The sequence below is a fragment of the Pleurodeles waltl genome, chromosome 2_2, assembly GCF_031143425.1.
Source record: "Pleurodeles waltl isolate 20211129_DDA chromosome 2_2, aPleWal1.hap1.20221129, whole genome shotgun sequence".
Classification (NCBI taxonomy): domain Eukaryota; kingdom Metazoa; phylum Chordata; class Amphibia; order Caudata; family Salamandridae; genus Pleurodeles; species Pleurodeles waltl.
Genome location: NC_090439.1, coordinates 204,623,736 through 204,648,225, shown reverse-complemented (window position 1 = coordinate 204,648,225; position 24,490 = coordinate 204,623,736). Strand labels below are relative to the sequence as shown.

Here is a 24,490-nt window from a genome sequence, read left to right as displayed (position 1 = left end):
TCTTGGCATGTTACCCCCAACTTCTGCCTGTTTGTCAGTGTGTTTTGCCTATTTCACTGGGATCCTGTAGTGAAAATAACTATGTTTGACCACTGACTGTGTTTCACCACTGTGCATATCAGTTGTTCAATGTTCACCAGTAGCACATTACATTTTGTATTCATTTTAGCTGCCTATTGACTTTAACGTGGCATTAGACATTACATTCTGTATTTAGTTTCACTGCCTACTGGCTTTATCGTGACGTTAGACATTGCAGTTGAGCTGTGTTTTTCCACATGGTAAACTAAGCCTGTGTTTTTCATATTTTCTCTTACCGAACACGGTAGCATGACAAGGAAGCGCATATTTGTATTTTTCTTTAGTGCAGGGAATAACTCGGCCTTGGGAGAGAGAGCCTTGAAAACTTGGCCAACTTTCGACCTTGTTTCTTCCAACTCTGACCTATAGTAGCCAGCATGTTCTGAATATTCTATAAAAGGTGTTCCTGGGCATCAGCGAGGGGAATTTTCTGAGACTTAAGTCAGGAGTGGACATCAACTGCCTGACCTCCTGTGAGGGTGGAAAAACTCTTTCTCGCAGTTGAACAGGGGTCATCAACTTGCTGGCATGAGAAAGATGAAGAGCAGAGATGGGCCCTATGGTGATGAATTTTGACTTTATTCTTTGCTTGGCAGTTATGCTATAATATAATCACATATATTTGATGTGTACATTACAGTTGAGAATCACTTTGATATATTTTCCTTTCATTTCTGTTACTATTTTTAAACGGGTGCCTACAACCTACTAATCGCATCTCTCAGGAGCCTTGTGGTGAAGTAATAATAAATGTCTTCTTTAAACTAAGAAGTGCATTCCAGAGATTTTTGTCAGCTTGGTCATGAGTGAAAGCAAAACATTTTGGCGTAGAGTCATCAGTCTGGGAGTGGAATTGGAGATTGGAAGTGCACGATTTAAAAGTGTATTTTTTTGTTCTTTAAAGAATTAAAGGAAGCACCGCAGACCATGTTTGAAAATGCATGTGAAGTTAAACTGCCTTATGGTGCTGTGACAAACATGTTTTCTTGTTTATCAGGACTTTCTAAGTTTTGGGATGAGTGCTTGGATAAAACTAAAGTGTTTTCATATTTAGAAAAGGTGCTTTTTGAAAGAAATGATGTCCCTTTTGTTCTTGACAGAAGGGTTTGGATACTTTTGTCTGCTTACAGAAAAATACATGAGAGATTTAAACAGGTAGAACTTGAAAATAACAATTTACGTGAGCAAATGAGCCAGAACAAATTATTGCAAGATAAAGCTGAAATTTACAAAGCTGTTACAGGAGAATCTGACTTCTCTCATTCCAGTAATGAGGAGGTTAAAAAAGGTGGGGGCCAGTGTGAGCCTCATGAGCAGAGCGTAGATCTCCGTGCGCAGAACAGCCCACAGTTTTTGGCAGGAATTGAAGTGCATTCTTTCAAATATTACACTGAGCAAGAGGTTGACGATGTTATCGGTATATTCAGACCACTTTTGCAGAGTAGGATGTGTATAATTAATTCAGACAAGACATAGGTACTGTCACAAAATGTGCAGTTTCTGAGAATTCAGTGGAATCCAGAACATAGACAGATGTTGTTACAAGTAAAACAAAAGATTTTGGAGTTTCTTACTTTTTGCACTAAGCAAGAGACACAGAGTTTCATGAGATTGTTTGATTTTTGGAAACAGCATAGCCCTCATCTGAGTAAAATCTTAACGTTTTGGTACAAAGTAACTAGGAAAAAACATGAGTTTGAATGGAGTGAGGAGCAGCTGTGTGCTTTTGATTTGGCAAATTAAATAATTCAATAGACTTCAGATTTATGCGCAGTGCAAGAGGGAAACATTGATTTACATGTAACTGTTCAGGGACAATATGCAGTGTTATACAATCCAGTTACTGAAAAGTTGTTGTCTACAAAGGAGAAGGAAAAGGTAACCAATATGCAGAGTTGTACAATGTGTGTCAGACTTTAAAGCAAGAGCTGCTTGAGACGTGTCATTTTTACAATGATTCTTGGTTCACTGCCAATGGATTAGCCGTTTGGCTGTCCACATGGCTTGCACATAACTGGTTCATTCATTCAAAGGAGATATGGAGCAGAGTTGTGGCAGGAAATTGTGGAAATGTTAGAGCAGAGTAAAGTCAGATGCTCATTGTCCTATTGACTCATTAGAAAGCTGGTTCAATTCCTTTGCAGATGTTAAAGACAAAAGTGCAAAGGCAGAAATGTCAACCCAGAATTCTGACTTGGTGGGGATGGCTAAGTGGGCGCACCAGAAATGTGGACATCTGGGAGAAAAAGCCACTTACAGGTGGGCGGAGGTTAGAAATATGCACATTCCCCTAGATTTGATAAAAACTGTGATTTTGCAATGTCCTATTTGTCAGCACACACAACAGATATCTGTCCCACAGTCAAAAATCAGTTGGGGAGAGGAAAGTTACCAGGACAGATATGGCAAATTGATCAGGTTTTAAGGGGAGTGATTGCTGCAGATTACCAAGGAGAAATCAACGTTGTTCTGAGTAGAGAATCTGAATTATTCATACAGATTGAAGACAGAATTGCCCAACTTGTCATAACTGTAGTGAATGGAGGTTTGGTAAGGAAGGGGTCTGCCTCAGCCCTTCTGACAGTGCAAGGAAAAGGAAGCTGTGGTGCAGCAGATAAAAACCTCAGTGCTAATGTGTGGGTTGAACCCCCAAATGGCCCTCCAGAACCTGCAGAAATTATAGCAAAGGGCCTCAATAACATCCTGCTGATTATAAAACAAGGAAAGGAAAAAAGAGAGCACACTTCAGATGACAAATGTTATTTGCAAGAAAAGTCATATTTTTTTCTTTTGCAGATCCTACTACGACTTGCCACTGACCTTGAGTGTGCTGTGTGGTCTCCTTTCGGGCGTAAGGGTGTATGTTCGGGGGAGGGACCCCACCCCCAACCTGAACCTGATTGATTAAAGTACAAAACCCATGGATCCATTTTGCGCTACTTGCTCCTCCGGTTCAAGTCCTACATGGGAATAATACAGAGTACCATGGATGTTGTGTCAGCTTGTTTGATTACATTCTTCCACTGGAACTAACTCATGGTTTATTAGCATCTGATGACTGCTGCCAGTCTCATTAAGCAACATTGCCAGTTAGCGGTCTGTTTTTCGTGTGGAAACCTGATTTTCACTTACATTCCAACAAACCCTTCAGGTGGACCATGTACATTTTCATGATTAGAACTCATGATGTTTCCATCTAATTCTACACCAACTTGCTACATTAGAGACACTATTCAATCAGCTATTATCCCACTCAGAGTATAAGCTTTTGTCTTTTCTGATTTTAAAGTTTATAAGATCAATACGTTAATCCACTTCCATTGATTTACAGTGATTGCTTTTATCATTATCAAATTTGCGGGTAGAAGTCTCTTTCAGATGCATATATGTAATATTTGTCTTTTAGAAGCTTCATTAAAGACAGTGCAGGTATCAAGACAACAGCAAGCACGTTGCTGATAAGTTACCCAACATGCAGTGAGACACAAGGGATGTGTGTAGAAGACACTTTCACATCATTTTTTATTCACTGTGGGAAATAGGCACTTGTAAAACACTGTAATATTCACCTACCCCATTGCCTGTCTAGAAACATAATGTATTATTTTGCCTGGTCACAACTTTTCATATCAGTTCTTACCAAACTGCTGCAGGGAGTACACAGAGTCTTGCATATGGATCCAAAAGCGAAGCTTTCCAAGAGATATTTTATCATATGAAAGTGTGAGAGGTAGCTCAGTTGTTGAACGGTTTATCATCTGAAATATAAATGACAGATGTATAATGCTACATTATCAGAAAAATGAAAATTTGAGTTAGAGTATTCTATATATATATAAATACACACAAATAAATCTCTATATACACACACACACACACAACTACATAATATATATGCTAACCTGTACAGATGTATGTGTAGGCAACCTTTCAAGGTGTTATAAACTGACTTTCCGGGGTCTCCACTGCAGCTGCTGCTGCTGCCAAACCCTCAGACAGGGTTCTGCCCTCCTGGGGTCCAGGCAGCCCTGGCCCAGGAAGGCAGAACAAAGGATTTCCACAGAGAGAGGGTGTTACACCCTCTCCCTTTGGAAGTAGGTGTGAAGGGCTGGGGAAGAGTAGCCTCCCCCAGCCTCTGGAAATGCTTTGATGGGCACAGATGGTGCCCATCTCTGCATAAGCCAGTCTACACCAGTTCAGGGATCCCCCAGCCCTGCTCTGGCACGAAACTGGACAAAGGAAAGGGGAGTGGCCACTCCCCTGACCAGTACCTCCCAGGGGAGGTGCCCAGAGCTCCTCCAGTGTGTCCCAGACCTCTGCCATCTTGGATTCAGAGGTGTTGGGACACAATGGACTGCTCTGAGTGGCCAGTGCCAGCAGGTGACATCAGAGACCCCTCCTGATAGGTGCTTACCTCTTTCAGTAGCCAAGCCTCCTTTCTTAGTAGCCAAACCTCCTTTTCTGGCTATTTAGAGTCTCTCCTCTGGGCTATTCCTCAGATAACGAATGCAAGAGCTCACCAGAGTTCCTCTGCACGTCCCTCTTCGACTTCTGCCAAGGATCGACCGCTGACTGCTCCAGGACGCCTACCAGCAACATTGTAGTGCCTCATCTTGCCGGCTTTCTCGACTGTTTCCTGGTGGTGCATGCTCTGAGGGCTGTCTGCCTTCACCCTGCACTGGAAGCCAAGAAGAAATCTCTTGTGGGTCGACGGAATCTTCCCCCTGCCAACGCAGGCACCAAACTTCTGCATCACCGGTCCTCTGGGTCCCCTCTCATCCTGACGAACGTGGTCCCTGGAACACAGGAGCTGGGTCCAAGTGTCTCCCACAGTCCAGTGGCCCTTCTGTCCAAATTTGATGGAGGTAAGTCCTTCCCTCCCCACGCCAGACAGTAATCCTGTGTACTGCGTGATCTGCTCCGGCTTCTGTGCACTTTTCCAAGGATTCCTTTGTGCACAGCCTAGCCTAGGTCCCCAGCACTCCGTCCTGCATTGCCCAACTCGCTGAGTTCAAATCCGACATCCTGGGACCCTCCTTTGTGACTCCGAGTCGACCGCTGTCCTCAGGTCTTCTAAGTGCCTGTTCTGGTACTTCTGGGGGTGCTGCCTGCTTCTTTGGGGCTCTCTGAGTTGCTGAGCACCCCCTCTGTCTCCTCCTCCAAGGGGCGACATCCTGGTCCTTCCTGGTCCCCAGCAGCACCCAAAATCCTTAACCACGACTCTACCAGCTAAGCAAGGCTTGTTTGCTGTATTTCTGCCTGGAAACACTTCTGCAACCTCCAGCACGCCGTGGGACATCTTCCATCCAGAGGAGAAGTTCCTAGCCCTTTTCGTTGTTGCAGAATCTTTGGCTTCTTCCACCCAGAGGCAGCCTTTTTGCACCTTCATCCAGGGTTTAGTGGGCTCCTGCCACCCCCTGGACACTTTCGTGACTCTTGGACTGGGTCCCCTTCCTTTACAGGTCCTCAGGTCCAGGAATCCGTCTTCAGTGTTTTGCGGGTGCTTGTGGTTCTTGCAGAATCCCTTATCACAACTATTCTGTCTTTCTGGGGTAGTAGGGTAACTTTACTCCTGCTTCTCAGGGTCTTGGGGTGGGGTATTTTGGACACCCTTACTGTTTTCTCACAGTCCCAGCGACCCTCTACTATCTCCCATAGGCCTGGGGTCCATTCGTTATTCGCATTCCACTTTTGGAGTATATGGTTTGTGTTGCCCCTAGGCCTATGTCTACCTATTGCATCCTATTGTGATTCTACATTGTTTGCACTACTTTTCTTACTGTTACTTACTAGTTTTGGGTTTGTGTACATATAATTTGTGTATTTTACGTACCTCCTAAGTGAGAATCCTCAGATACTTTTGGCATATTGTCACTAAAATAAAGTACCTTTATTTTTAGTAACTCTGAGTATTGTTTTCTTATGATATTGTGCTATATGATATAAGTGGTATGGTAGGAGCTTTGCAGGTCTCCTAGTTCAGCCTAAGCTGCTTTGCCATACCTACCTCTAACAGCCTAAGCTGCTAGAAACACCTCTATTCTACTAATAAGGGATAAATGGACCTGGCACAAGGTTTAAGTACAACAAGGTACCCACTATAAGCCAGGCCAGCCTCCTAAAGACCTGCCTCTTCGAGACATGTTGTGTTATATTTTATGGGCTCACAACGCACCCCCTGTTTTCATTTGTCAGTGTCCTTTAAAAACCCTTTGCTTTTAAGTGGTTGTTTTCCCTATTTGTCTCTCCTTTTTCCTTGTTAGTACCTCCCATGGAGTGGACACCATTTCTTGTACGCTTTCACTTGTCCCACCCTAGCTACTGGCTCAGGGACTTTTTTTTTTTTAACATCTGAAAGAGCATTTCCCCAGAGTGTTTGTGTTTTCACTACATGCACGCTTTTCTGAAAACAGGGCTGTAAATTGTGGACTTATCTCGGACTTCAAACTGAGAGGATTTCCCTGTCACTTAACCCTCTCCCGCCTGGCTGCTTCAGCCAAACCCCAATCCACCATTGTAGGAAAGTAGCCTCTTTCTAGCATGGTTACCCCCACTTTTGGCCTGTTTGTGAGTGTCTGTGTGTCTGTGTGTCAGTGTGTTTTTACTGTGTCACTGGGATCCTGCTAGTCAGGACCCCAGTGCTCACAGATAAACACCTATATGTCAGTGTGTTTTGCCTGTCTCACTGAGATCCTGCTTGCCAGGACCCCAGTGCTCATAGTGTGTGGCCTAATATGTATGCCTGTGTAGTGACTGTGTCACTGAGGCTCTGCTAACCAGAACCTCAGTGCTTATGCTCTCTCTGCTTTGAAATTTGTCACTGTAGGCTAGTGACTTAATTTACCAATTTCAATTGGCATAATGGATCCCCCTTATAAGTCCCTAGTATATGGTACCTAGGTACCCAGGGACTTTGGGGTTCCAGGAGATCCATAAGGGCTGCAGCGTTTCCTTTGCCACCCATAGGGAGCTTACACAGGACTGCCCTGCAGCCTGAGTGAAATAACGCACATGTTATTTCACAGCCATTTTCACTGCACTTAAGTAACTTATAAGTCACCTATATTTTTAACCTTCACTTGCTGAAGGTTAGGTGCAAAGTTATTAAGTGTGAGGGCACCCTTGCACTAGCAAAGGTGACCCCACCTAGTTCAGGGCCATTTCCCCGAACTTTGTGAGTACAGGGGCACTATTACACGCTGCACTACTGTAGGAAAGTACTATCTTGCCTGGCATGTTACCCCCATATTTCACTGTATATACGTTGTTTTAGTGTATGTGTCACTGGGACCCTGCCAGCTACGGCCCCAGTGCTCATAAGTGTGCCCTGTATGTGTTCCCTGTGTGATGACTAACTGTCTCACTGAGGCTCTGCTAATCAGAACCTCAGTGGTTATGCTCTCTCTGCTTTCTAAATTGTCACTAACAGGCTAGTGACCAATTTCACCAATTCACATTGGCATACTGGAACACCCTTATAATTCCCTAGTATATGGTACTGAGGTACCCAGGGTATTGGGGTTCCAGGAGATCCCTATGGGCTGCAGCATTTCTTTTGCCACCCATAGGGAGCTCTGACAATTCTTACACAGGCCTGCCACTGCAGCCTGAGTGAAATAACGTCCACGTTATTTCACAGCCATTTACCACTGCACTTTTTTAAAATTTTTTATTTTTATTGAAGATGCACAGTGTACAAGCACCAAAACAAAAAGAAGGCTGAAAAAATACAATAAATACATAGTATAAATACACATCATTACATAAATTCATTTCATAGATCTACAGCAGACAACAAGACCACTGAAAGGGGACATGTGAATAACCTATTCAAGACCTTAAACTACAATAAAGTGCAAAGATTGAGCATGATTAATTAAATACATCCCCTACAAACATGATTCAATTATTACCTAGCCACTGCAAACGGGGCCCAGATAGCTTCACCCATCCGCCTACGCGTGCGGCCCTTGCACGCATAAGAACCCATCTCTAGATAAAACATTGAGCACATCCGAGCCAGCCAATGGTTAAAAGTTGGTGGAGTCGACTCCAACCAGTCAGATGCAATACAGCAGCGGGCCACAGACATGGCTAAAAACAAGAACCTCTGTGAGTATTCTAGGTGCACCACTCCATCAATTCCCAATAATACTAGTTGCGGCGTAATTTCCACCTCCTGATGAATTAGCCTAGTTAAAAAGTTAGCCATATCAGTAAAAAATTCATGTAGCCTACTGCAATTAAAGAACATATGTACCAGGTCGGCCGATACACTCTTACATCTGGGACACACCACCCCCCTTAAACTACCCCAATTAGATAGCTTAGCGGGGGTATAGTATAGATGAAAAATAGTCTTATAATGTTGGGTTTGTGGCCCAGCGGATAATATAAAACGCTGTGCCATATCTAAAGAGGTACGTACTGACACTTCAGAATCTCCAATATTCCGAGCCCACCTCTCCGCCTGTTTGCTCAAGTCATCTAGCATTAAATTCAAGAAGAGCGGATAAAGCAAGCAGACCCGCCATCTAGTGGAGTTATGAAGAACCTCCATAACTGGGATTCTATCCCCCACTTGCCCAGCTGCTGATCTAAAATTTACCCCCCAAAAATGTCTGATTTGCAAATATTTAAAAAAATCCTTAGTGTCCAATGCAAATTCCCTTGTCAATTCTTCAAAAGATTTAAGGTGGGTATTCCCATAAAAATCACCAATACACCGAACACCAAGCTGAGCCCACCTGGCACAGTATTCATCCTTAAAAATGTCAGGAAGTACTGAAGAATTCAAAATTGGGGTGTAAAAATTAATCCGGCCAATTCCAATTTTTTTTTAAACTTTGGTCCACACCTTAAATGCAGCCCAGACAGTCTTGAACTTAACTTTTTTTAAATAACTAGGCTCCACTGTTCTCAAAAAAGCTGCATTGGCATGTCTTCCCCAAATCATATTATATATAGTAGGACAGATTTCGCCAAAATCTCTGTTATCAGCCTGTTGACTAATTAATGGTTGGATATATTGCAGTGCAGATACCCAGTAATAAAAAAAGAAAAGGAGGGGCCGCCCACCCACCCCCTCACTCTGGGTAGCACTAACTACTTATATGCCCACCGTACTTTTTTAAAAGACCAAATAAAACTACTCGCTAAACTCTCCATATGTTTAAACCATTCTTTGTTAATTCCAGCGGGATAGTATGGAAAAAATATAAGACCCCAGGTAAAAAAATAATTTTAATAAGATTGCATCTACCAATAATCGTTAAATGTAAATTGTTCATATGATGCAACTCTTTCCTGGTTTTAGCTAAGACAGGGGCAAGATTACTCTCCACTATCTGGTCCAAATTGGCCGACAATCTGACACCTAAATAAGTCACTTGATTGGCCCTCCTATTGTCTTCAATAATGGCCCACTCATTGCCCAATATTTGGCATTTGCTCCTATTTAATGCATAGCCTGAGATTTCGCCGAACTCCGCGGCTAGTTTCTCTATTTGTTCCATCGCCCTCCCTGGTTCAGGAGTAGTGATGGCTATGTCATCAGCATATGCCAACATTTTAAACCTGCCCTCCGCCATTACCATAGGCGAGATCCAAGTATTTTGCAATAACTTCCTAATCAAAGGGTCTATATAGAGTGCAAACAATAAAGGGGAGCAGGGACAGCCCTGTCTAGTTCCTCTTGTAATATAGAAGGGTTCTGAGGTTGCCCCGGCTAGTTGAATTCGAGCAAGGGGCTTCTGATATAAACCTTGTATAGCCTTGATAAAACCATCCCCTATATTAACTCTACTGAGCACTGTCCATAAATATTTCCAGCTCACCCGATCGAAAGCCTTTTCGGCATCTAATAATATTAATGCCATCAGGGCCGCCATAACCTGAGATGCATCTAACATGGTGATAACACGCCTGACATGATCGGCGGTCCCCCGCCCAGGAATAAACCCATGTTGCCAAGGGGAGACAAGCCCACCAATAACACGACTAAGCCTAACCGCAAGGATTTTGGCATACCATTTAGCATCCGCGTTTATCAATGAGATAGGTCGGTAGGAGCCTGGTAAAAGTGGGTTCTTCTCTTTTTTTTTAAATATGACAATATTAGCCTCCAGCCATGAGCCCGGCACCCGCTCTCCAGCCTGTACTGACGTAAAGAGTGCCAGAATATCATCCTTCAATTCCTCAAAAAAAGTTTTAAAGAATTCTATTGGGATCATATCAGGGCCAGTAGCTTTCCCATTAGATAGAGCAGTTAAAGCCGAGATAATCTCATCCAACTCAATGGGGGCAGTCAACTGACAGCCCTCATCTTGCGATAACTTTGGACACGACATATCACTCAAATACTGAGCAATCCTTTCGTCTCTATCATCCGAGGAGAGATTTTCCTGCTGGTACAATACAGAATAATATTCTTTAAACACCTGTAGTACTGATGTATTTCCATACACAATCTGCCCCAGCCTATCTTTAATTGCCAAAATGGCACTCCGAGCCGCCTTTTGTCTAGTCTTATATGCAAGCACCTTACCCACCCTCTCACTAAACTCATAACATTCCTGCGTGCGAATCTGGGCTTTAATAATGTCTTGATCTAGATACAACTGAATGATCTTGGCCTTCATGACCGCAATCTTATCCAAAGTGTCTTGTATTGGAGCATTAATCCTTGCGAGCCCCACTATCTGACTCTCCAGAGAAGCCAGTTCAATCTGGGCCGCAGATATAACTAGGTGCCGTTGTTTCTCCCGCCCAAGGGCGTAGCTCAGAGTTTCCCCGCGAATAGCAGCCTTTAAAGCATCCCATAACATCCCCGGTGGAACCGTACCCCTGTTAAAACCCAGAAACTCAGTTAACCATACTTTCATCCGTGACACATAAGCTGAGTCAAGCAGCAAGCCCCGGTCAAAAGACCAGGGTTTTAAATGTCGCTCCTTACGCAGGTCCGGAAATTGTACCACCAAAGGATTATGGTCAGATATGACCCTAGGAAATTTTTCCACCAAAAGTCCTTCGCATAACGATGAAAAAAAAAAAAAAGTCTAACCGGACCGACTTTCGTGGGGATATGAAAAGAAAGTATACCCAGGATCCATAGGCATACAATGCTGCCATGCATCCACAAGACCATGAGTCTGCACCAACATTTGTAAGGCGCGAAACACCTTCGGTTTTCGTCCCAAATATGAACCCTGATTCTGTAAAGGGATATTAGTCTCAGTATGTATATTAAAGTCCCCACATATAATAAGCGGTAAGGCCCAGAGGACAAGTTTAGTATTTAACATCTTAATACCAGCCGGATCATCAAGATTAGAACCATAAATAGAACACACAGTAAAATTTGATTGTCCCATAACACACTCTATTATAACCCATCGGCCCATGTTATCAACCTTTTTCTTGACCACCTTAAGAAGATCTCGCCGTGTAAGTACTGCAACCCCTCTAGTGTTAGTTTCTTGGGTGGTGTACGCGACTAATTGGAAACCAGGACAATCCAGCAAATGCTGTTTAGCCGGAGTAACATGCGTCTCTTGCAAACAAATTATATCCGCCCTTAATGTTTTGAGCTCATGAATGGCAAGACTTCTTTTCTTGGAATCGTTTAGCCCACATATATTTAAGGTGGCCACCCACAAAACATTACGGTCCCCCATTAAAAAATCTAACAAATACACCTAAACTTACATCTTGTTTCATCATGCACCTAATAATCTCCTGTGCCTTCAAATACATATTTCTGTGCATCTCCCATGCAAAACCTACCCAACCCCAAACCACCCCACCAATCCCCACCCCACCCACAAAAGGAGACCCTACCTCCCTCCCACCCTACCAAATGAGGCTTCCAGACTGTAGTCTGTAAGATGGACAACAGCCCTCCCCCCCCCCTTGAAGGGCTCCTGCGGCAATTCCTAAATTAAACAAGTTTACTAACAAGAAAGCTGTTTCCCCTAAAGACTAAACCCCCATAAACCAACCATTTCAATAAGAGTATCCCTCCTCCTTTTCTTCTCTTCCCAGGCTACCCGCCTCTATCACCCGCCCCTTTTTCATTTTCATTTTTTTTTTAAAGCATATATCAACAGTTAAGTCAAAGGCCGCAGGTACTCCTTGGCTTTGATCTCGGATGAGAACACTCGTATCGTCCCTTTATATATAGTCTTAAGTCTTCTCCTGGAAGGGGCTAATCAGTTGTCTCAGGCGCCATTGTCTCTCTACCGTAGCATGACAAAAGTCGGGGCGGGAGAAGAATGTACAGCCCTCACAGCTAATCCTTGCATCAGGGCGGCCCTCACAGCTAATCCTTGCATCAGGGCGGGCTTTCTCAAAAACTATTTGGCGCAACAAATAGTTGCCAAAATAGACTATAAAGGGCCTAGGCTGTTGCTGGGCTGTTCCACTTGCTCCTGCTAATTGTTGATTCCTCAGATGTAATGGAAACCGATGGGCTCTCTGTATTTCTTTCTCCCACTCCCATCCAGTCTGCTCCGGGAATGCTGCTTTAAACAATCTAATTATAAAGGCTCTTGAATCCTGCCCTTCTACACCTTCTTGTATCCCAATTAGCGCAAGGTTGTTGCGACATTGCCGGTTTTCAAAGTCCTCCACTTTCCACTGAATATCAGAGAGCTGAGTCTCATGCATAGCAGCTTGCTTTGTCACTGCACCCAGGTCTGACTCCAGCGCATCCGCCCGGCACTCAATAGCAGCAATCCGCTCCCCGATTTCAGAGCATGTCTTCGCAACCTTGCTGACTGCCACTTGTAGCTGCTTCGTGGCCACCCTGGCTTTCTTGCTGTCCCTCTACGTTTGCTTATGCTGTGACGTGATGGTCTGATAAATAAGATGCAGAGAAGGGGAAGGGGGCGCAGTCTCTGCATTCAAAACATTAACCTCTGCCTGAGCTGGAGCCACTGAAAGATCACCCATGCTGTGCAGTAGTTGTTGTGTTTCTGTGTAATCCCAGGACATAGCTCTCGTCCTAGAGGCCTTCTTTTTTTTTTTTTTCCTCTTCTCACTAGACTCACCAGCTTTATCTAGTCTAGATACCTCAGTCTGTTTTGATTGGCATTTAATTGTGGTGCCCCTCAGCACAGAAATAGGGGTTAAAGGGGCTGTAGAGCTATCACATGGCTCTGAGTCTATGGAGGGGCTGGTGCTGGCCTCGTCCGAGTCTTGAGATTGATCCGACAGGGAAAACAAATTCTCCCCAACTTCACCCTGAACTAATGAGTCCTCTCTACCCTGCCGGAAATCATGGATCACCTCCAGAGTGCAAGCCAGAGTTGGCGGGTCGGTGCTTGGCAATAAGTATGCTGCTGCTGCTACTTGCTCGCTATACCCTTCCCCTGTCACCACTTCTTGCGCCAGCCCTACATTGCCTTGAAACCCAGGGGCATGTAACAGCTGGTCAGTCTCCCCTTCAGATGCTACTGCAAGACCATTACCCCCAACACAAGAAACAGAAGCCTGTGGGGATCCCCCAGCAATACAACTTACAGTTTTGTGTGTATCCAGAGATCGGCTGCCACCAACATCGGTTTTCACCTGAAGCAACCCCCCACTATCTGCAGAAGCCAGGCGTCCTGGGCCAGTGCTGTTACCATCCACAATCAGCTCCGCTGCATCTCGTATAAGCCCAATATCAGAGTCCTTTATAATAATGCTGACCCCAATAGAGGCTCAATTATGAAGAATTTTAAACATCCGGGGTATAGTCACCACTTCCTCCTTTTCTCCAATCTGTTTTGCGCCATTCTTCGCCCTGTGCGTCTGCCCCAGGACCGCAGAACTCCCTGGAGCTGGTTGTCTACCCTCAGGCGCATTCTCACCGCTGCCGGCGTTTCCAAAGCCGCTATTTCTGGAAATCCGAGCAGGGGGCTGGGGGTCCAGAGGTCGTCGCTCCTGCGACCCTGGTTTTAGCCGGCTGCCGCGTTCAACTTTCGGGGCCATCCGCTGCTGTTTGCCGCGATGGGCTAAAAAAAAAAAAAAAATGTCCAGACCAGGAAGCCACGGCCGTTATGGCCAGAATTGCCGAGGTCGCCCAGGGAACTCCTGTTGAATCTACTGACTCCGCGCGTAATACCGCTTAGCGGGTAATTACCGCGAATACAGGCAGGTGTGCTCCCGTCTGAAGCCGCCCGCATAATCCTCCCCGCGGGGGAAACAGAAACGCCGTATAGGAGCCGGGGGGGAAGAGAACTTCCGACCGCTAGAAACTCGCGGCCGCCATCTTGCCTCTATGAAAGTAACTCTTGATGTAGAATGGAAAGGATCTGGACTTATAAGTCACCTATATGTCTAATCTTCACCTGGTGAAGGTTGGGTGCTAAGTTACTTAGTTTGTGGGAACCCTGGCACTAGCCAGGGTGCCCCCACATCGTTCAGGGCAAATTCCCCGGACTTTGTGAGTGCGGGGACACCATTTCACGCGTGCACTATACATAGGTCAGTACCTATGTATAGCGTCACAATGGTAACTCCGAACATGGCCATATAACATGTCTAAAATCATGGAATTGTCACCATTCTGGCACTGGGGAGACAATTCCATGATCCTCTGAATCTCTAGCACAGACCCGGGTACTGCCAAACTGCCTTTCCCGGAGTTTCATTGCAGCTGCTGCCAACCCCCCCAGACAGGTTTCTGCCCTCCTGGGGTCCAGCCAGACCTGGCCCAGGAAGGCAGAACAAAGGACTTCCTCAGAGAGAGGGTGTTACACCCTCTCCCTTTGGAAAAAGGTGTCAGGGCTGGGGAGCAGTAGCCTCCCCCAGCCTCTGGAAATGCTTTGATGGGCACAGATGGTGCTCATCTCTGCATAAGCCAGTCTACACCGGTTCAGGTATCCCCCAGCCCTGCTCTGGCGCGAAACTGGACAAAGGAAAGGAGAGTGACCACTCCCCTGACTTGCACCTCCCAGGGGAGGTGCCCAGAGCTCCTCCAGTGTGCTCCAGACCTCTGCTATCTTGGAAACAGAGGTGCTGCTGGCACACTGGACTGCTCTGAGTGGCCAGTGCCAGCAGGTGATGTCAGAGACCCCTTCTGATAGGCTCTTACCTGTCTTGCTAGCCTATCCTCCTTCCTAGGTAGCCAAACCTCCTTTTCTGGCTATTTAGGGTCTCTGCTTTGGGGAATTCTTTAGATAACGAATGCAAGAGCTCATCATTTCCTCTGCATCTCTCTCTTCACCTTCTGCCACGGAATCGACTGCTGACTGCTCAGGAAGCCTACAAAACCGCAACAAAGTAGCAAAGACGACTACTGCAACCTTGTATCGCTGATCCTGCCGCCTTCTCGACTGTTTTCCTGGTGGTGCATGCTGTGGGGGTAGTCTGCCTCCTCTCTGCACTAGAAGCTCCAAAGAAATCTCCCGTGGGGCGACGGAATCCTCCCCCTGCAACCGCAGGCACCAAAAGAACTGCATCACCGGTCCTCTCGGTCCCCTTTCAGCATGACGAGCGTGGTCCCTGGAACTCAGCAACTCTGTCCAAGTGACTCCCACAGTCCAGTGACTCTTCAGTCCAAGTTTGGTGGAGGTAAGTCCTTGCCTCCCCACGCTAGACTGCATTGCTGGGTACCGCGTGATTTGCAGCTGCTCCGGCTCTTGTGCACTCTTCCAGGATTTCCTTTGTGCACAGCCAAGCCTGGGTCCCCGACACTCTAACCTGCAGTGCACAACCTCCTGAGTTGTCCTCCGGCGTCGTGGGATCTCCTTTTGTGACTTCGGGTAAGCTCCGGTTCACTCCTCTTCGTAGTGCCTGTTCCGGCACTTCTGCGGGTGCTGCCTGCTTCTGTGAGGGCTCCCTATCTTGCTGGGTGCCCCCTCTGTCTCGTCACGCAATTGGCAACATCCTTGTCCCTCCTGGGCCACAGCAGCATCCAAAAACCCTAACCGCGACCCTTGCAGCTAGCAAGGCTTGTTTGCGGTCTTTCAGCGTGGGAACACCTCTGCAAGCTTCTTCACGACGTGGGACATCCATCCTCCAAAGGGGAAGTTCCTAGTCCTCTTCGTTCTTGCAGAATCCAAAGCTTCTACCATCCGGTGGCAGCTTCTTTGCATCCTCAGCTGGCATTTCCTGGGCATCTGCCCAATCTCGACTTTGTCGCAACTCTTGGACTTGGTCCCCTTGTTTCACAGGTACTCTCGTCCAGAAATCCACCTTTGTTGCATTGCTGGTGTTGGTCTTCCTGCAGAATTCCCCTATCACGACTTCTGTGCTCTCTGGGGAACATAGGTGCACTTTACACCTACTTTTCAGGGTCTTGGGGTGGGCTATTTTTCTAACCCTCACTGTTTTCTTACAGTCCCAGCGACCCTCTACAAGCTCACATAGGTTTGGGGTCCATTCGTGGTTCGCATTCCACTTTTGGAGTATATGGTTTGTGTTGCCCCTATACCTATGTGCTCCTATTGCAATCTACTGTAACTTTACATTGCTTGCATTACTTCCTTTTGCTATTACTGCATATTTTTGGTATTGTGTACATATATCTTGTGTATATTTGCTATCCTCATACTGAGGGTACTCACTGAGATACTTTTGGCATATTGTCATAAAAATAAAGTACCTTTATTTTTTGTATATCTGTGTATTGTGTTTTCTTACGATATTGTGCATATGACACCAGTGGTAAAGTAGGAGCTTTGCATGTCTCCTAGTTCAGCCTAAGCTGCTCTCTACAGCTACCTTCTATCAGCCTAAGCTGCTAGAAACACCTCTTCTACAATAATAAGGGAAACTGGTCCTGGTACAGAGTGTAAGTACCCCTTGGTACCCACTACAAACCAGGCCAGCCTCCTACAGCCTGCCACTTTCAGATGAGTTTCTGACCACATGGGGTGAGTGCCTTTGTGCACTCTGTGGTCGGAAACAAAGCCTGTCCTGGGTGGAGGTGCTTCACACCTCACCCTGCAGGAACAGTAACACCTGTCGGTGAGCCTCAAAGGCTCAAGCCTCGGATTACAGTGCCTCAGGGCACTCCAGCTAGTGGAGATGCTGCCTCCCCCCCCGGACAAAGCCCCACTTTTGGAGGCAAGTCTGGTGGGAAAATTAGGGAAAACAGTGAGGAGTGACCACCCCAGCCAGTACCACCCCTAAGGTGTCCAGAGCTCAGGTAACCCCCTCCCTGCAGAATCCTCCATCTTGGTTTGGAGGACAGGGACCAATAGTGATAGGGATGTGCCCCCCTACCCAAAAGGAGTGGGCACAAGGAGGGTGTAGCCACCCTCTGGGACAGTAGCCATTGGCTACTGTCCCTGACCCTAACAGGCCCCTAAATCTAGGATTTAAGGGCCTCCCTGATCCCAGATCACCAGATTCCTGATGACATGTCAGGAAGAAGGACTGCTTAGCTGAAATCCCAGCAGAGAAGGAAAGGAGACAACAAATGACTCGTCCACAGCCCTACTGGCCTGTCTCCTGTTTCAAAGAGCCTGCAGAAGAAAGGCAACGCATCCTGCAGGTCCAGCGACCTCTGAAAAACCTCCAGAGGACTGCCTGCATCACAGAGGATCAAGAACTCCTGTGGACAGCGGCTCTGTCCAAAGAAGATCAGAAAAAGAAACCTCTTCTAAAGGACTCCCACCTCACTCCAAAAGTGTGAGTCCTGACCACTCATCACCCGACGCCCACGGCCCGTGTCCACCCAGCCAGAGAGGGTCCCCAGACGATTACAAGCAAGTGCTCACCCTGGGTTGACCCCTCCACCCCTGCATGACAACACCTGCAGAGGGAATCCTAAGGACCCCCCTGACCGGGAAAGCTCCAGATGAAGACTTGGACCCCACTCAGCGCCAGAAACCCTGGATCTCTCATTAACTGCAGCTATGCCAACAGAAAACTCATAGCCTTGGACATCAGATCCTGCAACAATTGCTGCTGCACCTCTCCGGGCTCAACAGTGGGACCTTTTGCCTTCAACACCAGAGCACCTATGCACGCAACCACCACCACTCCGACCAGGACTGCACCTGAACAACTCCACTGCCTCCTGCTCAAAGCCCGATTGCTCTGCAAACATGCCGCTGGGAGACCATCACCTCCATCACACGCCTGACAACATCCCTCACTGAGACTGGTTCAACCGTGCATCTGCAGCAGACATTGCCATGGCCATTCCCAGCGGGTACAAGATAGCACACCAGGTCAGCATTAACAAACACAAAGGTGGGATCGCTATCATCCACAAAGATTCCATTCACTGCACCACCGCCAAGGACGACACCACCCGATTCATGGAACACCTCAAATTTCAACTCAGAATAGATAGCAAAACCACAATCACAGGCACCCTCACCTTCAGACCACCAGGACCCGAACCCGAATTATGTGATGCCAACCACAAACTCTTCGTTCTTCAAGCCATCAACCCCAAACACTACATCTTTGGAGACCTCAACTTTCACCTCAACAACGCCAACACAGCCAACCTTCTCAAAAGCATGAACAAGATTGGACTTACCCAGCTAGTCACCAACCCTACACACATCCCAGGGCACATGCTGGACCCTATCTTCTCATCCAGCAACTGAATCAAGTACAGCCCTACCACTGAGCTCACCTGGATGGACCACACAATCGCCCACTTCTCCTTCACAGCAGCCCCCAGCATCGCCAACAGACTCCACACCGCAGCTGGAACAAGGTATCTGAAAGCCAATGGACAGACACAGTCAACACCTCCCACCCCAACACCACTACCAACCTTGAACAGACTGTCAGAAACTTCACCACCTGGATCTCAGACTGCCCTGACAAAGTCGCTCTCATCAAACTCAATAGATTCACCAAACATGCCAGCAGGTTGACTCCCGGAACGGGGAACCACGAAATGCAAATGTAAGCAGCTGGAAAAGAAATGGTGCACCAGCAAGAGCCCAACCGGTCCGCCTTCAAGACATAGTTCAACCAGACCCACCGACTCCTGAAAGAGACTAGAAGGAACGGTTTATCTGACCATATCAAAGGCAGCACCAACCAAAGCAAATAACTCTTCAGCATCGTCAAGGAGCTCTCCAACCCCTTAGAAACTGAAAACTCCATCATCCCTTCCCAGGTACTCAGAGACACCCTAGTGAACTTCTTCCACAACAAGACCTCCACCATAAACAAAAACGTTGAATCCCAGCCCGCTGCCAACATCCTAAACCTCCTTGTTCCCACAGTCGCAACATTCGACCACCGATCAGGAGAACCACAGATCCCGGTACCCACTACATCTTCAAATTTTGCAACAAGCTCTCAGCCATCTTCAATACATTCATCATCTCAGCCACCTTCCCAGATGCATGGAGACACGCTTAAGTCAAACCCTTCCTCAAGAAACTGTCCCCCGACTCCGACAAGGTCATAAACTACCAGTCCATCTCCTTGCTCCCCTTTCCCGGCAACGTCACTGAAAAGGCCATCAACCGCCAACTCCTGGAATACATTGAGAACAACGATCTTCTGAGCGCATCCCAATCCGGATGCCGCAGGACCCACAGCACCAAAACCACCCTGTTCACAGCCACTGAAGACATCAGAACCCTGCTAAACTTGGAAGAATAGGCTGCCCTAATCCTCCTCGATCTTTCAGCGGTCTTCGACACTGTGTTCCACCAAACCCTGATCAAGAGGCTTCATCAGATTGGAATCCAAGAGTATGCCCTCAATTAGATATCATCCTCACAGAACGAACATAGAGAACCCACCATTCCCCTGGGAGCCAAAGAACATCATCTACAGCGTCCCCCAAGGTTCATCCCTCAGACAGACCCTGTTCAGCGCCTACAGGACTTCCCTAGCTAACATAGTCAGCCAGCACAAAGTGAACAATATCTCCTATGCAGGCGACACCCATGTAATCCTCTCACTAACCAAAGACCATTCCACCATAAGGGCCAACGTCTACCTATGCATGATCAGCGTCGCTGACTGGATGTAAAACAAATGCCTCAAGTTCAACATAGATAAGACTGAAGTACTAATCTTCAGGAACAACATCTCCCTGTGGAACAGCTCCTGGCGGCCTGCTGAACGGGTGATGATGATGGAGTATGTTACTGTGTTCCCCCGAATATATCTGGGGTCCTTTGGAGAGGGCTTGCATTTCTTCGTTACCCTTGGTGTCACCCCTTTTGCTGCCGCAGGTTCTCTAAAGGCCTCCTTACCCTGATCCAGTATGCTGGCTAGCATGGGGAGATAGAGGTTTCCCTTGCTTGATGGTAATGAGGGTTTCCAGAAGGAAGCAGGAGTCTCCCTCCTCTTCTTCTAGGAGTACTCCATATGTGTCTGCTGGCATCTTCACTAAGCTATTATAGCATCTGATGTTGTCGGGGTGCGAATGCTTCGAGGGGTAGCTGTCGACCCTCCTCTGCTGGGCTCTCCATTTCAAGGTTATTTCAATTGTCCTCGAAACACTCCGTTGCTTCCTCCTCTTCAGAATCGTAGAACTCCTCCTCCAACTCCTTCGTCAAGAGTGGCCTCGTCCATGTCTGTCCAGGGTTTTGGTAGGATTTGGAACTACTTTAGTGCATCATCGAACTCTTTCTTCCTTTGCAGGAGCGCTGCCATTTCAGCCTCTAGATGGCACCTCTTTTTCTCCACCTCCGATGACTTTTCAACGTCTTGTGCAGCTGATGGTTGCTTTTTCGGCGCTTGTTCCTTCCTTGGTTTTGGGGTTTCTTTCCCTGTGGAGGGTTTCGCCTGTTTCGGCGCCCAGCCTTCTTTGGTATTCCTGGTCAGGAATCCACGGGGCTCTCTTGTTCGTGGCTCACCCTCGATCATCTTTGTCTTGGACATCGGGGCTGCCTTGTGGTACCTTTTCTCAGGGATTTTCTCCTCCGAGATTTTTGGCGGTTTCTTTATGTTCTTGGGCCCTTTTTCGATGTCCTTTGTCTTCTTCGACAGGCATTTTTTCTCTGTACCCCTCTCGAGGAATTAGACTTCTGACCCCCTGTGGGTTGACTCTGCACCTCCCGCTTGTTGTTCTTCGTCGCTGTATAGGCCTAGTTCCTTCAGCGACTCCTGAAGTTTTTGGCTCTGCATTGCTGCGTGGTGTTTTTTCCTAAGCTTACGTGTGCCCTGAGCCCTGCCCGCAGGTCCTCGTCTCTGTGGTCTTTTACCAGGCAGAGGCTGCAGACTTTGTGCGGGTCGCACTGGACAAATTTATGGTGGCAGTTCAGGCAGAATTGAAATGGAGTGTTTGCCATGACACCTACCTTGCTTCATTCTCCTGCCCCATGTGAATACCGTCCGGCCTACCCCGCCGGGGGGATGGGTTTGTAGCTCTGCCCTTGCTTCCAGACCCCACAGCAGAAAAAAAAATCTGAAGATGGCTACCACACACAGGAACTTCCAGGGCGCCGTTTGATGTCATACAAGGGACGGACCAAGCACCCAATGGTGGTTGACGATGCCCAAAATGGAAAGGGGGTTGGAGGGGGAGGATGGCGGAATGATTCACAGCATGTGAACCCAGAAAAGGATTCATGCTGCAAAACAATCAGTGTCAGGGGGATGTAGCCAGGTCAACCTGCGCAGTGCCAAAAAATAACTGTCCAATCGGGGTGAACCAGCCAGTCTCATCATAACTTACCAGAACATCTATTGGCTGCTGAATGCCGCCTGTCCCACATGTGTACCTGTAGTCTTGTATAAAATAGCAGAGCTGATTCTACAGCACACAAAAATTGGTAGAACGTTTTCAATAGGGGGGGGGGAGGGGGGGAGAGTTCGGGCCAGACAGCCGAACAGATGCTCTCTCACAAACTCCTGCATACGAGAAATTAATCCTGGCACAATCCTGCTGATTATTCAGCCATCCAGTGCCAAAAATGCTGGACTAAATGCGGGTGGGAAGAGTGCGGGGTGGGAGTGGAGTTTGGGGGGTGGTGGTAGTGGGACCGCCACCGTGCCCTTACACACGACTGGTGATCCTTCCTTTCCCTTGCGAGGTGTAGCAGGGCTACGGCACCTGGGCTGGAGATGGAGGGCGGCAAAACTGATCCCTGCAGGCCGGCGAAAACTATTTACCCAGTGACGGGTCCTGACGGCCGCATATTCGCTGGCCCGGGCTGTCGGATCGGGGAGAGGGTGAGTGCACGGCTCTACCTGGCCTTCTGTCTGTGCTTTCGCCACTGGGGCACGGACACTTCGCCTGGGACCTACGGGGAAGGACTGGGAGCCACGGCCAGGAGCACCTGTTTCCCCATGTTATTGGTCCTCTCGCTGGGAGCCGGGCGGGGCTATACAGCCAGCAGATAGGCGGCCAGCCATCGGAAGGCGGGGTGGGGAGGGCCCTCCGGCTCGGTTGCATCACGCCTCGCGAGCAGAGGGAGACCGGCTTCGCTACTGCAGGCCGCCGGAGAGAGCCACACTACACCCCATCAGTTAGATGGGGTGTTGGTAACTGGCCACATTGCATTTGCCTGGAAGAGATTCTTGGGGGCCTGTATGTTGGAGTCCTCTCACGGTTTTGCTCTGCAACTTGACTGCGAACTGTGGCACAGTGACTCGTGGGGTAATTGCCAATGACTCGACCTTGGGAGCGGGGTAGGGTGTGATGATTGCACCCAATGGATCGTCACCTTAGACACCCCCTTCCTTCGTTTGCTTCCTCATTCCCTCACTTTTCTTTTCCTGGGGACCCGGTATTGCATGGTGACTGTTGCTGGAGGGCTGCTTTTGGGGAATGGTGGGTTTGGTGGGGGAACCACAACAGATCTTTGAAGCGGGGGGCTTCTAAATCCAGCAGGGCCTCTACTACCTGCCCCTTGCTAGCTTCATGTGAAGGTTCATTATCTTTCCAGCTGCAGGTGGAGTGCATACTGTGACAGTGCCTGGGGACCCGTCTGCTGTGTTTGGGGAGACGGAGAAGTTTGTCTTGCCGAGACTTCTCCTGCGAACCTAGAAACTCAAACCCCTTTCACTGTCAGACTTAATGTGGGCGATCCAAAACACTAGAACTGAAGTGGTTAACAAGATTGAAGAAGTAGCAGTGGATATCATTCTACTTCACGCTGATTTTTGGAAAGTTTCAGATAGAGTGACCTTGACAGAACAAAATGTGGAAGAACTGCATCAAGAAGTTTGTTATTTGCTTAACACTGTAATATCACTCCAAAAACTTCCGACACGCTTTGACAAACGTGCAGAGGATTCAGAGGGCAGATCCAGAAGGAACAATATGCGTTTTGTAGGATTTCTGCAAAAAGCATCGGGATCCTCTACCAAACTGTTCCTGGAGGAATGAATCACAACAACCCTTAAGCCAAAACATCTCAAAATGTTTCACCACTGAACGGGCCCACAAGGCATTGGTGCCACCACCGAAACTGGGAACTCCTCCGAGGGCTATTATAGTCTGTCTAATTAACGCAGGGAGCAGGATGCTATATTGCAAAGTACCCGCTCCTTCGAATCTCTGACATGTCAGGGCAAATCCATCTCCATATTCCCGGATTATACACAACAACTACAGGAACAACGGAAAACATTCATGTCTGTCGAGAAATGTCTGCAAGGGGTCAACTCGAAATACAGTCTCTTCTTCCCAGAGAAACTTCAGATTCAACACAAGGGATGGATGATGTTTTTCTTCAACCCATCACAGGCCAGCGACTGGTTGAATGCTCTCCCCCAGAACTCTGAAGGGACCCCAACCCATAGGTCTCCTCGACGACGTAGCCGATCTACTCGCCCGAATCGTTTGGTGACATGGAAGAAAAAGACTATGACCAACACTTCCCAGAAGGGGAAAATTATAGTATGCCCGGATAGAACACTCCAAACAGATGATATAATCCCGGACTCAAGGGGCTCTTACCAGGAAACCCGTAACCTCTCGGGAACACCCAATGAGGGTTCTGTGGTGGAGTGAACTCTGAAATGAATCATTGCATAGGGACCCTGATCTACCCCGCATATGAACATTGCTGGTGTTCTTTAGGTGAATTTTATCCCTGCGGACTGCAACCCTGATTTCTTCTGTGACCAGTAAAAGGCGAAGGTAATATATTGAAAGTAGATTTACTAAAAGGATGGTTTGGATGTCGTACACTCTTTTCAAAGTAATGCTTATCCTATTTTCAAATTTTCACAATGGGAAATGCTAGGAAAGAGTTGAGGGAAGGTGAGAGAGCTTGAGTGCCTTGAACCTCGTTTTCCTAGCTCTTGCCCACGAATCTAGCATAGCACCTGATTATCTACATTGAAATTTAAGTTCTATGTGTTAACCTAAAACAAGTTACCTATTTGGGAAATGGGGCAGCAGTTCTCATCCCCCAACCACAGGCACTTTGGGTGGGAGGATGTAGCGCTACTGCTCATGAGGAGGGTGAGTGTAGGATGTTTTTATGGGATATCTTAAAGTCTTAGGTTTGAAATGTTATGCTCTGCTCTTGTA

At 47.3% G+C, this 24,490-nt stretch overlaps 1 protein-coding gene across 1 annotated transcript in view; it reads right to left on the bottom strand.

The window, feature by feature from the left end:
* Positions 1–24,490, bottom strand: part of CLPTM1L (CLPTM1 like) — a 1,089,711-nt gene that overhangs the window by 916,826 nt on the left and 148,395 nt on the right. Inside the window, exon 6 of the mRNA XM_069219638.1 lies at positions 3,722–3,839. Within this exon, the coding sequence (XP_069075739.1) occupies positions 3,722–3,839 (118 nt within the window). The remainder of the gene's footprint in view (positions 1–3,721; positions 3,840–24,490) is intronic.